The sequence below is a fragment of the Pezoporus occidentalis genome, unplaced genomic scaffold, assembly GCF_034315485.1.
Source record: "Pezoporus occidentalis ecotype Australia unplaced genomic scaffold, CSIRO_AGI_Poc_V1 ctg38, whole genome shotgun sequence".
NCBI lineage: Eukaryota > Metazoa > Chordata > Aves > Psittaciformes > Psittacidae > Pezoporus > Pezoporus occidentalis.
The window spans coordinates 3,507,800-3,522,214 of NW_026915702.1; the positions used below are offsets into that span (position 1 = coordinate 3,507,800).

The 14,415-nt window shown below is 38.9% G+C and overlaps 1 protein-coding gene across 4 annotated transcripts in view; it reads left to right on the forward strand.

Moving 5' to 3' along the window:
- The window catches only part of PCLO (piccolo presynaptic cytomatrix protein), a 358,200-nt gene that overhangs the window by 267,723 nt on the left and 76,062 nt on the right, over positions 1–14,415 (forward strand). For 3 of the 4 annotated variants that reach the window (XM_062631954.1, XM_062631955.1, XM_062631956.1), the window contains 5 exons: positions 1,654–1,762; positions 2,380–2,447; positions 7,404–7,615; positions 12,602–12,652; positions 13,662–13,792. In XM_062631954.1, the coding sequence (XP_062487938.1) occupies positions 1,654–1,762; positions 2,380–2,447; positions 7,404–7,615; positions 12,602–12,652; positions 13,662–13,792 (571 nt within the window). Of the gene's footprint in view, positions 1–1,653; positions 1,763–2,379; positions 2,448–7,403; positions 7,616–12,601; positions 12,653–13,661; positions 13,793–14,415 lie in introns of those variants that run through there. The other variant, XM_062631957.1, reaches the window with a different exon arrangement.

The following is a 14,415-nucleotide window of genomic DNA, read 5'->3' on the forward strand; positions in this document are numbered from 1 at the left end:
ACTGAACTTAAAACCAGATCTGCTCTAACAAGCAAAAGAAAGATCATGTTTTGAATGATGGCTGGTAAATGAAAGGGGCTAAATTTTAGGAAAAGGCAAATCTATTTTGGCATTAAGCAGCTGGCTTCACTGTCTTCTGAGCATCACTTTTTAGTCATTCTGCACAGTGTGTATTTCTGTAAAATGCTGCAAACAAAATCATTACTTCTTTCTGACTGAAGTTAAGAGAATATCTGGTATTTCAAACCCTAATTTACAGAATCCTATGAAAAATTTTGTAATGTAAAGTTATAGTCTTTATTTCTCATATTCTTTCATTGTCAAATATTTTCATCTGGTTTATTCTGAGTCTCATTATATTTTATTTAGCATCATTTTTTCCTATAAGTTTGTCTCCACATCTCACTTCATTATTTTTCCCATTTGTTACATACAACAGCACAGGATTTTGAAATAAAAATATGACCCAGGTGAAGACTTGGTTTTATCTGTGTAAGTGGTAGCAAGCTAAGTGTTTGTGGTTTTCCTTGCTGTGTGGATAATGTGTTTTTAGGTGTTTTGTAATACATTGCTTTTAGTGGACTATTAAGGATTCAATATCTTGTCCCATTAAGCAATATTTTTTCTTAGAGCTGGAGGTTTGAATTTTTGACATTTGTACATTAGTGAGAAGTTAATCTCTTTGGAGTCATCATTATGACTAACCACATCAAAATATGAATGCACTTCTCAGAACCTGAGTTATAACTCCCAGGTATCAATTCTGCAGTTTGCTTTTCATAAGCATTTTACAGTAACCAAAAGATTTCTTATCTTATCAGAATACAACTCACATGATTTATAGGCCTATGATTTATAGACTCTGTCAATACTGAGCATAAAACTTCCTTATAGCGATACCTTGCTCCATACCAAATCTCCTGGCCCAGTCTTTGGACACTTGGAAGACACAATGTGTTAGACCAGTATTCAGTATTTTTCAGCCTGTTATCATAGCTCTGTTCCTACCTACTATAATTAATTATGTTCAGCTGTTTTGTCACTTTTTCATAAGAAAAGATATGGAAGAAAAATTTAAACCTTAATATTTCCATGCTTATATTTGAAATGTTGAAGTACATTTTTCATTTAAAATCAGTTAACACAGCTGCTTTCATCTTGTATTTTCCTAACTGACAAAGTGACGAAAATATATTTGAATGACCAAATCACATTCACAAATTTAGTTCCTCTCCAAGGCTCAGCTTCTTACCAGCAATGCGCCATTGTAGGGAACAGCTATCTTCCAAAACCATGGCTGGCCAGGACATGTCTGATATATAAGATGATTTGTTTTCTTGCTGTGTTGGTAGGCCTGCATGTTTTTGATATTGCAAAAGTTTTTCAATGTCATGCAACCCAGACTGTGGAGAGTGCATGTATAGTTTGAATCAGAAAGGAATTAATCTTCTGTCTTTTTTCAACAGGTAAGTTGTAGCTAATGGGACAGTAACATTAAACAGCCTAATCTGTGTGAAGTAAAAGGGCTTTGCTGATGTGTTGTGCCGTTTAAACAGCATTCACTGAATGTCACATCAAATCTTGTCAAAGCTTTCTATGTGTTGCCTGTGTCAAAATTTGAGCACTTCACCTCATGTTGTTTTGCCTTCCTAGGAATGCAGGTGCTGGAATGGAATGGCATCCCCTTGACTGGGAAAACTTATGAAGAAGTCCAAAGCATTATTATTCAACAGAGTGGGGAAGCAGAAATATGTGTAAGACTGTGAGTTTTTCCCCATCTTTCTGTTTCCATTTTTTTTTGGCTTTTCATGGCTTTTTTATTTCTTTTATTTTTTTAATTTTTAAATTTACAGTTGTTAAGGTGGAACCTTTGTTAACACAAAGCATCAATTTAACAATTACCAAGAGTTCATTGTGAGTGTGGGAGGTCTGTTCTTTTGTTTTTTGCCTTTGAAGTCATAAGGAGAGATAAGCTCAGGCAGATATTAGTAATTATTCTTCTTTAAACAGTATCTCCATTGTCAGGCCACAATCTGCTCTCATTGACACACATACAATTCACTGAATTTGCTGGAGTTAGAAAAAGATGGTAACTTAGCTCTAACGACTTTTACTGAAATCTGTGTGCTTTATAGTAAAGTAATTTAAACATCATGAAAAATGTATAAATTTGCATCCAAGCCATTAAAGATTTCACCTTAAAAGAAAACTTTTCTTCTCAGCTCTTTGACAGCATTGCAAATATGTATCAGCTAAGAAGGGGGCATGCTTGGGAGCTGCTTTCTGTCATGAACCACTATTCATTTATCTACTTAGTACAATAATGAGGGTATGAGGAAAGAGTTTCTTTTGTCTCAGGCTTCTTATTTCTTTCTTTAGGGACCTGAACATGCTCTCCGACTCTGAGAATCCCCAGCACCTGGAGCTGCATGAGCCAGTAAGGGCAGGTGAGTGACAAGCTGCTGCTTTGGCATTGTACACTCAGGAGTTACACCTCAAATCTAGCCATGGGCAGAAAGGGGACCACACCTTAAATACAAAGCCAAACATTGACTATTGGTTGGTTATTATTATTAGCCCAGTTCAATCCATACTGACACAGTCTACACTATCTAATTAATACAAAGGAAATCTCAGTAACAATACTGCAGCTAACATTTGTTATCCAGGGAAAAGGTCCCGCTAGCTACCCCTTCATCTTTACTTGGCACAGAGAGCTGTGGCATAAACGTACCCCTTCAGCAGCTTCCTCAAGGCCTGTGGGCAGGGCTTTCACTCCTGGGGCATTGCAGCAGGTCACAATGTCCTGACGAATTTGCTGGGAGGAGTGTGATATGTGTTCTGAGAGGTTTTGACTTCTCCTTGCTGGGAAGCGGATGATGTTCACGATTTCGTCCTCTTCATTTTAGGATCTGCTTGAGGCCTTTTTTATGTTTTGTAGCATGCCTTGCTCTTCCCTCACCAGTCGGCAGCTCTGCATTGCGTATGACTTGACTGGATATCACACACTTTACATATGAAATACACATGTATACATATATGTAATATATATGTATGTATATTCATTTTCTTTTTCCTTCTGTCCTTAAAACTTATTTTGCCCAGCTCCTAAGTTTGCATCAGTGTTAGCAGCTGACCAGCAGGTTGCTGGTATCCCTGAGATATCCCTCAGCTATCATCCTGTGCCCAAACTTTGGAGCACTCTGCCGTCACCCTAGGTCTGTGCTTCTATAAGCTGCATTCTAAAACTGAAGTCAGAAATACTTCAGAATAAACAGTGCAATTACTGTTGTGCCTTTATATATCAAAAATATTAAGAATGGGCATTATACTCTACTATTATACAAGGCGAAGTGCAATTCAGACTAATTAAGGTCATAGCTATCTGGTCATAAAGCAATTGGTGTTGCAGACAGACAAGCTAAAACAAAGCTCCTAGCAACATGGAGCAAGTCGAAATAACACAGAAGCCCTAAGACCTATGTTATCTTAATACAAGGCTTATCCCCTGTTATTAGCAATGAAAATACAGTATCTATTAGGATACAGGGATGCAATAGGAAGCACTTTGTGTGAACTTTTTTATATGACTTCTAAGATTGCAGTGCTTTGCACGGAATTCCTTCTGTTCAATCAGTACCATCACTGCAGTTTCCAGTCATGGTATTAATCATATCTACCCCAACTTGGAACCAACATCCACAATCATACTAGCTATGCAGCCCTTCAGTAAGCTCAGTGGTGATTAAAAGTGTGTTTCACTCAACAGCTCATATGTCCAGTCTGAATTCTGAGCTTTTGCGGCTGCTATTTTATCAATCAGTACACAAGTTACCTGGATTAAATCCTCCTTTTTCTAACCATGTATCGATGTACTTACCATCAATCTACCTGGTTTTGAAAATTAATATTATTCATATTAACTGAAAGTGAAAAAGTCTGACAGAGCTTTGAGGCAAATCTACCCACAATTATTTCCATAGTGAGACAATCAAAACCACCAAAGGCATTCATAGACACTGAAACTGGGTTTCAAAGGATAGAAGTAGAATAAACAACACCTACATTAATGAAGAAAACAAAATGAGAAAGTACAGAAGTAAAAGCAAATGACTATTATTGCAGGCATGCTTCCCCTCATCTAGCAATCTTCTGGTGGTTTCTGAGTTGGAACAACTGGCTGACAAGCCCAGGCTTTCTTGCTATTACCTTTCATAGAATCATAGAATAGTTAGGGTTGGAAAGGACCTTCAGATCATCAAGTTCCAACCCCCCTGCCATGGGCAGGGACACCTCGAACTAAACCATATCACCCAAGGCTTCATCCAACCTGGTCTTGAACACCGCCACGGATGGAGCATTCACAACCTCCCTGGGCAACCTATTCCAGTGCCTCACCACCCTCACAGGAAAGGATTTTTTCCTTATATCCAGTCTAAACTTCCCCTGTTTAAGTTTTAACCCGTTACCCCTTGTCCTATCACTACAGTCCCTAATGAAGAGTCCTTCCCCAGCAGCCCTATAGGTCCCCTTCACATACTGGAAAGGCTGCTAGGAGGTCTCCATGCAGTGTTCTCTTCTCCAGGCTGAACAGCCCCAACTTCCTCAGCCTGTCTTCCTATGGGAGGTGCTTCAGTCCCCTGATCATCCTCGTGGTCCTTCTCTGGACTTGTTCCAACAGTTCCATGTCCTTTTTATGTTGAGGACACCAGAACTGCACACAATACTCCAGGTGGGGTCTCACAAGAGCAGAGTAAAGGGTCAGGATCACCTCCTTCTTTGACCTGCTGGTCATGCTCCTCTTGGTGCAGCCCAGGATACGGTTGGCTTTCTCATGATCATTTTCTCATCAACCAACACCCCCAAGTCCTTCTCCACAGGGCTGCTCTGAATCTCTTCTCTGCCCAACCTGTAGCTGTGCCTGGGATTGCTCCCACCCAGCTGTAGGACCTTGCACTTGGCATGATTAAACTTCATGAGGTTGGCAGCCCATCTCTTAAGCGTGTCTAGGTCCCTCCCTCTGGATGGCATTCCTTCCCTCTAGCATATCAACCGAACCACACAGCTTGGTGTCATCGGCAAACTTGCTGAGGGCGCACTCGATCCCACTGTCCATGTCAGCAACAAAGATGTTTAACAAGACTGGTCCCAACATCGATCCCTGAGGGGCACTTCTCTTTACTGGCCTGCAGCTGGACATTGAGCCATTGACCACAACTGTTTGTGTGCGGCCATCCAGCCAGTTCTTTATCCACCCAGTGGTCCATCCATCAAATTGATGTCTCTCCAATTTAGAGACAAGGACATCATGCAGGACAGTGTCGAATGTTTTGCACAAGTCCAGGTAGATGACATCAACTGCTCTACCCCGTCCATCAGTTCCATATCCCCATTATAGAAGGCCACCAAATTGGTCAGTAAACAGTCAATCTTGTGTAGTCTCACAAAAAACTGTATACATCTTACATGTATAGATCAAAATCCATAATAATCCAGTCGACTTTGTATGAAATCTAACCTCTTGGTAGGTGGGCAAGATCCTTCAAATCTAATTTACAAGATATGGGGAAAAAACAGATGGAAAAAATGCTGCAAGGTATTGAACAAGACCGGTCCCAACACTGGTCCCTGAGGGACACCACTCGTTACTTGTTACCGCTCTCCAGGTGGACATTAAGCCCTTGACCAAAACTGTTTGTGTGCAGCCCTCCAGCCAGTTCTTTATCCACCGAGTGGTCCATCCATCAAATTGATGTCTCTCCAATTTAGAGACAAGGATGTCGTGTGGGACAGTGTCGAACGCTTTACACGAGTCCAGGTAGATGACATCAACTGCTCTACCCCTGTCCATCAGTTCTGTAGCCCCATCATAGAAGGCCACCAAATTGGTCAGGCAGGATTTCCCCTTAGTGAAGCCATGCTGGCTGTCACCAAGCACCTTGTTGATTTTCATGTGCCTTAGCATGCCTTCCAGGAGAATCTGCTCCAAGATTTTGCCAGGCACAGAGGTCAGACTGACTGGTCTGTAGTTCCCTGGGTCATCCATTTTCCCTTTCTTGAAAATGGGGGCTATATTTCCCTTTTTCCAGTCATCAGGAACTTCACCTGACTGCCATGATTTTTCAAATACGATGGCCAGTGGCTTAGCAACTTCATTCACCAGCTTCTTCAGGACCCACGGATGCATTTCATCAGGTCCCATGGACTTGTGCACATTCAGGTTCTTATGATGGTCTCGAACCAGATCCTCTCCTACAGTCGGCCTAGGGTCTTCATTCTCACAGTCCCTGCATCTGCCTTCCAAGACTTGGATGGTTTGGTCAGAGCCTTTGGCAGTGAAGACTGAGGCAAAGAAGTCATTCAGAACCTCAGCCTTCTCCAAATCCTGTGCAGCCAGTTCTCTCGATAGCTTCCTGAGGGAACCTACATTGTCCGTAGTCTGTTTTTTATTCGTTACATACCTATAGAATCCCTTCCTGTTATCCCTTAACACCCCTAGCCAAGCTTTGACATTTTGCAGACTGTGCTTCAGAAAGGAACAATTCAACTCCCTTCAGAAAGAAAACCCAGATACAGGCTAGCAGGCAAGATAAGGCTAACATATTGCCTTAAACTTCTTAAACCATACTTCTGAGAACCTGGAAAGTAAGCTGAGCCTAGTATCCTTTTAACTCTACACACTTGAGGGCACAGATGGAACTTAAGTGACCTCATTTCTTTATGAAATGGAGATTGTCATCTACAAAGGGTAAATTCTCCGCACTTGTTTCTAGGCATCAGGGAAGGCAATCAGACTCTTACCACAGATGCCTCACATAGGTGTGTGTAATAAGGGAAGATGAATCAGGGCTTTTGTTTTTCATTTGCTTTCATTTTATTCTGCTTTGATTAATTTTTTGGTTGAAGGTTTTGAGCTCCTTCTCTCTTTATTTTTGTATAAATTATCTCAGGAGCAGAATTCAGTTTTGCTGAATTCCCAGTTGATTAAAAAAAGAAAGAAAGTTGAAATTAAAGCTTGTTAAAATGAAGTTCAGATGCTCATGAAACTACACCTGTTCCAAACAGTGAAAGTTAGCACTTACTTCACTTAGGCCAATCTTTAAAACTGTAATTTGCTCCAGTATAATTCAGCATGAGCAGAAAGACCTATTTTTCTTCAGCTAGAGAATAACCTTCTCAGAAAGCCTGTGAAATGAGTAACACCAGTTGAGAGCGTGTTGAGTAGTAAAATTGCAATTGGCAGGGGGAGATGTCTGCTTCTTAGAGGTTGCCTTTGCATCTTCAAAGTATACAAGCAGGTGACATGTAGATTTATAAAGATTATTATCCTGTCCTGTAACATGGCAAGATGGAGTTGAAAGTGCTTGCGTTTATCAATACAAAGCTGTTTTACTTTAATCCAGTAGATAAAGCGAAATCCCCAGGGGTTGATCCCAAACAGCTGGCTGCAGAGCTCCAAAAGGTTTCTCTACAGCAGTCGCCCCTGGTTGCTTCATCAGGAGTCGAAAAGGGATCTCATGTTCACTCTGGAACCACTTCTGCCACCTCCAGTGCTGTTCCCAGCCCTGGTCAGCCCGGTTCTCCCTCAGTGAGCAAAAAGAGGCACAGCAGCAAGGTAAGAAACTTCTCAGTTATGCAGCAATAACACTTTGATGACAAGAAAAAACTGCCTAATTTATCTTAGTGTAGCAAGAAATCATAGCACATATTGATGAATTCATTACTGTGACAGTGATGAGTATTCCTGTTCATATCTAAAATTTGGACAAGGAGAGGAGATTATGCAATGTTAGTATCTAAAATTTGGACAAGGAGAGGAGATTATGCAATTTATGCAAGGTCGTAAAAGATTGGGCCTTCTCTGAAAATAGATTTCTTGAACTTAGTTTTATTGATTTTAAATAAAATAATATCTCGTTTCCTTCTTCATTGCTGTTACTTTTTAAGTGCATTCTACATGGTGGTGAGGTACTAGTTCCACAGAATAAGCTGATATTGCTAAGACTGTAATTTCTCTCTCTGCACTAAGCTACTGTTTGAAGTGTTGCGAGCTATGAATAGTCATGGGAATACCAAGCATTTCTCTGAAAGCCAGGGAAAGAGTGAAGAATAGATTTACCATCAAAATGTGTTTTGTCACTAGCTCATTCCTGTGAACTTGTTAAGTGCAAGTTCTCATTTTCTTTACCACGTCCTGTCCATTTCTCAGCTGAACTTCTTTCTCCTTGCGCACCCTCCTGACCATGTAGAAAAGGCAGAGTAGGAATTTAGTAACATTTTTTCACAGTTGAAACTGAAAACTAGATCATAAAGTCATCTGTCACAGTTCTGCATTTTGTGTCAAAAATGTTAACACCTGAAGTGCAAATCATTCCTGTGAAAACTGCATTTGCTTAAGCAATTTGCCAGATCACTAAAGCTGATGGCTGTCCTGAATACCCAGCTTCTCACTGCTTTACTGTTGGAAGCAAAGCTTCACATTGCAGACAAGGTGCTTCCTACATATTTATTTCTCTGTATCTTTACTACTTCTTGGCACTGTCAAGTTCCTGCTGCATTATTGGTATGTTTGGGGTTTTGTGCTGTTGAAGCTGTGACTGTGATACAAACTACAAACGTGTTAGGTGCTGTACTGACCAAAATCAGCAAACAGTTCCTGCTTATTTCAGGTAGCTCCTCAAAATGCTTGCATAACTTTCATGTGAGAAGAAACACAAAAATCTCTTTCATACAGCAATTTAACAAGTACTGTAAATATGAGTTATACTGTAAATACTGTAAATTGATCAGTTTGTTTTGGATAGTAGCTCTGTATTGCCATAATTCCAACAGACTTTGGAATCAACAGACATCAGGTCTATGATGCAAAAGTTAAATCCATACGTCAGAATTTACTGCACTTAACTTCAGGGACATGACAGAATTGCCTAATCGTCAGGTAAATAGCTGGTTTCATTACACCTTACTCTGGATATTGTGTGCATCTGCATATGAACTGGTTTGCTACATGCTGTATGTTTACCAGCAAGAATAATGCACTTCTGAAGTACAATTGATGAGACTGGATGAAACCTGCCAACGAAGTGTGTGCACTGCATAGAAAGAGAGGGCAGGGCTATTAGTGCAGATGCTACTATCTACACTGAAACCCCTTCCATCTGATTAGATGAATCACACTCCTGAATTCACAGCATAGTGCATATCCGTCAATCCTTGATGTGCGCTGTATCCTGCAGAGGCGCCTCTCTCTGTCCACATGAGAAGACTGGGTTCCCAGCTTTGGCACTATAGCAGGTCACCTAAAGTTAGAAGCATAAATTTCATTTCCTGCTTCACAGAGGATTTAGTAATCTTTTGTGAAAAATTCAGCTGGAGGCTCATAAAGATGAAATAAAAAAATATTAAAACTAATGCCTTTACGTAGGGGATGCAAAAATCAAAACTAATCAGGTAAATATTTAAAACATTCTTTGCGTATTTCTGAAAATCATGTTGAGGGGCGTTTCTTTCATCACAACCATAGCTCTTGTTGATTTGCATAGTTTCTGTTCATTGCCTGCAGGCCGAGTTTATAATGGTGTTGAGCTCTGTTAGAAGAGAAGGCTACTGCTCATCTTTTTTGAAACAACTCTTGCCTTGGGATGACAGCATTTCTAGGCAGGCTGCAGGCTTGCCAAAGTATCACGACAGACTAAATATCCAAACTGCCTAGATCTTGGGTTGCTACTGTTCTTACTTTTAGCAAGTAATTCTTTTTTAAAAGCTTTTTGTACAGAATATACACTCCAGAAAAGTCACAGGAGCCTCTTTGATATTCTGCAGTGCTAGTTCTCTCATATTTAATGCTTTGTCCCATTACTACAGAGAGTGATAGTGCATAGCATTAGAACTTGGCATTAACAAGTTTCACATAAAGGCAATGAGAATCTTCTCCAGCAGGTGTGACGGCATGACAAAGCTCAAGCTCTTCTTACATAGTGTGTGTGAGTGCGTGCAGGCAGTATCAAGAGAAATTAATGTGAAATTAGATAAGCCTAACAGGAGAGGTTTAACCTTTTGGGAGCCTTGAGCTGACTGTATCCTGTGGAAACCTTTTTCTTTTGTAATGTAAATGCATGATCATTCTATGGTGCAGATTACATCTAAGATATAAATGCCCTATAGAAACATTTAATTGTCTTTGTATCTTGAAGAATGGGTTGTTTTTCTAAATCCTCAGATCTTTTAGCTCCTAGAGAAGTCAGCAGTGAAAAACTTGTCCTTTTCAAATTAATCTTCACTGAGGCCCTGACAAAGATAGGTACTTATTTGCATCTCTGCCTTTCACTCCAAATCCAACTTCAAAGTTGGCCCAGCTCTGAGCTGGCAGTTAGACCAGATGACCTCGAGAGGTCTCTTTCAGCCTAAATTATTCAAATTTCTTTGATAAATTTGGGTATTTCTTCATGGTCAGTTTTAAACCAGCTGACATCAGAGAGAAAACAAAATATTTAATATGCTGAATTGCAAACCAATACAGAGGTTTAACGATGATACAGAAACAAAAAAATACACATTTCTCTTTACAGACAAGTATATGAAAGCAAAGTAGCTAAAATGAACTCCACTTTAACCATCTTTGCAAGTCCCCACACAAACTTCTAAAAAATTAGAATATTTAGATTATCCAGCAGGGATTTTGTAACTGCAACTCAGCTAAATCCATGTTATTTTGTAGCATTGTCAGTGCTAGTATAGACCAAGGTCAGAACTATTAAAGTATATTAAAATCCATTCATAGAGGTAAAGTGTGAGAAATCTAAGTCATTTAAAGCCTTGCCTTAAAAGTCTGCATGGGACTCATAGCAGCCTTCCAGGACCAAGCAAGTTTTAGGAGTAATTTGCTAGCAATCTAAGATTCAGAACATCTTATGAATATTGATGACCTTTTTAGCTGTTAGACGGATGACACTTCCTTAAAAACATTGTAAGGTACCAAGAAATGCTGATTTAAAATAGTTCCATAAGAATTATTTTTAAGAGGCAGATGGATTTCCAAAAAATATCAGCGTTGGATTGTTGTGTTTTTTTTTTTTCCTGAAAAAGCTTGTGTTCATAAAGAAACACATCTAGAGGAAGGTAAAGCATGTAAAACAAACAAAAACTAAGGCAACACAAGACAATGAATATAACTGTGTAACTAGCAGGCTTAGACTTTTTTTATTCCATGTTTTCATTGCTCTAGTGTTTGGCTGGGATTTTCCTGGTTAATCCTGGTCTGCAGATCTGAGTGACTGAGGAGATGTTTCTTCATCACAAACCTGAAAAGAGTAGTGCATCACCTTAACTTTATGCTCTAGTTTGGGAGACATGAGCTCTGCATTGACCTAATTTAAATCAATTCATGTCCAGCTTCCTGAGAAAATCTGTAAGGGTTTTAATGGAGGGCAGGACAGCACAAAAAAGGCAGAGGGGTTTTACTCTTCTCAGAAAGTGAAAGAAATCCTAATTACACAGAATATGATGTCAGGATAGTGGTCACATCTGGAAACAGGAAAAGATGACTTCCAGATCAGTCTTCAGAGAACAGTAATTTTGTCCTTGTTTGCATCCTTTGTTTTCTGCTGCATCAACAAAGGAAGCAGATGTGGAGAGTATGTAAAAATATTCAAATCTTGCTACTGACCTGGGAGCTTTCTTACTTGACCTATGGCTTGCAGATTAGAGGTAGGTCCAGGGTGGCTCAAGGGCACCACCGTTTAACAAAACAGCATTGTTGAGAGCTCAGGATTTGAAGCAAATGGTGATATTATTTTCAAACTACTAAAAAAAAGGAAGAGAAGAAATGGGGAAATAAAAAGACCCTGAGAATTTTATTGCTTTTGTCAGCAATCTAGAGAAGCTCAGTGATACAGAACAGTGACAGAGAGGAACATGCACTATTATACAGCACTGAAAAGGGAAGGACAGAAAATTTAAATTTCATGTCATAGAAAGTGTGTGGAGGAATTTGAAGATAAGGTGATGGAACTGAACTGATTATTAGAAAACACAGAATAAAGCAAAGAGTATTATATGAGATGGCTTCCAATTGTGAAGTCCACATAAGCACATCATTCAGTTTCATTATCACTCCTTCCACTCTTTCTACATGCTTGCACGCAGACTCAATTTAAACTGCTGCGACCTTTGTCTTTCAATAGAAATATGGCTGTGTTGTACTTGATGTGGTATTTGGTTTCTCTTTGCTACATTCATGTTTGTTAGACACGATTAATGCTGTCTTTTTCTTCCCATGCCTCCCTGTGAGATCAGTCTGCTCAGACTGTAAAGACTTTGCTATTCAAGTTGTCTTATTTTGTACTTGTATGAAGGCTGATCAAAATGGTTGGGCTGGACTTTAAGTGCTGTTGGAATATGTTGACCATTAGTTTTGAGCATACAAATTGGAGACAACTAAATGGGTTTTAGAAATCTGTGGTGATACCGCAGTATAAACCACACCTACTGAAAAACTTTGAAACTCTATTCTTTCCAGTACAAGTGTATTTGAGAGTATGACTATGAGAGTATATACGAGAGTATATGACTATGTATTTGTTTATGCATTTTAATCTGGCAGCCCACAGAAACTACGAAGTCTGCTTCCCATCCAATCACTGGAGAGATTCAGGTAAATATGTGGTGGTTTTTGCTATGTAAATTGTTGTTGTTACTGGCTGCACTTTTCTGATTGATAAATCCGCAGGAAATCATCTCCATTAACTCATTTCTTATTCAACTCCAGCACCCTGAAATGTCACTCATTTAAGTCATTAAATGTCACTCATTAACTCTGTGCTTGATTTTTGCCTGTGTTATTAATGTTGGCTTGTGAAATGCAAAGAGAAGAATAGAAAATGCTCCTGCCCCTGAAGGGGCCAAAACCAGTGAAATTCATTCTAATCTTTAATTTTTTGGTAACATACTTCGGTCTACATTAAAGCCAGACTGTTTAGACTAAGCAAAGACTGCTGTGGATTTCTCTTGGTGCAATGTATTTATTTCCATGCAATGACAATTTTGTGTTTCTCTCTTATGTAAACTACCTTCACTCTAGCTTTTTAAAACAATGGAACTGGAAGCAGCATAATAAATGAAGCCTATAATTTCCTATAGATTTTTTGTCTTTTTTTTTTTCTTAAATAATCCATCTCTCTCTCTCCTGTACTAGCACTAAGGATCTTTCCATAGTATCATAGTATCATTCCTGGTGTTGAGCTTCAGGTAGTCAGAATTCATGCAATTCCTACTCACTAAGCCGGCTGTTGCTCAGAAACATATCAAGGGTTCAGATTTGGTCTGCTTTTTCCTGATCGGAATAGATCAATATGGCTGGGGTTATTTTTTTTTTTTTGGTTGGGTAGGTTGAGTTTTATTTTCATGTTTTTTTTTGTTTTGTTTGGGTTTTTTTCTAACCAATACTGGCAGACTTCAAAAGTAAAATTTGTTTCAAGATCCAACATAATAATCTAGCATCTTATTCTAGTCAGGAGAGAGAAAACCAAAACCATCTAAAATGTGTTTATTTCCAGCCAAATTAAAGGTCTAAAACTTCTTTCATTCAAAGGATTTAAGGGAGTTATTGAATCATTTAGGAAATAAAAATAACAAGTAAACTTACTGTGCTTGCAATTTTCTAGCTTCAAATCAACTATGACAAACACCTTGGCAACCTTATCATCCACATCCTTCAGGCAAGAAACCTTGCTCCCAGAGACAACAATGGCTATTCAGACCCCTTTGTTAAAGTTTATCTTCTTCCAGGGAGAGGGTAAGTGTAGGAGAAATTTTAACTTGAACTTTCTTTTAATTTGGCTTTGTTACTTGTTACTAATAAACAGAACTGAGAGTTATTGCTATAGAAAATCCAGGGGCAACACAAGGAAAAATGGTGGAGTTTTAATAGAGAGCCAGATGTTATTCCTAGGAGAATGTTCATTCTTTGCTAATTACCTGAAAGAGTTCATAATAATACCCATGGGGGGGGGTTGTTTGTTTGTTAGTTTTTTTTCCCCAGGTTTCCATTTAAAAACTGTAATACATGCAAAAATATGTATTAAAAGAACAGCACACTACTGAAATGTACTAAATACATGTAATAGTATCTGTAACATAGAAAGCTACATGTTATGTTTAACGTGGAATGATTGCTTCAGCTGAAGACATTTGGGACAGATTTGCAGAATGTAGAATACAGTATCTCAGATAAATTTGAGGTTGCAGTTTATATCAAAGGTGAGAAATACTAGTCAGAAAACGCTCATTCCACATTTTTTTTTATGACTTTAAGTGCTAAGATGTGTTTTTAACAATTCTCATAATCTTGTATCAAGTATCTAGACTATACAAAGCACTAATGATTTTTTTCAAAGTTCATTGCTTTTTTAGAGTCTG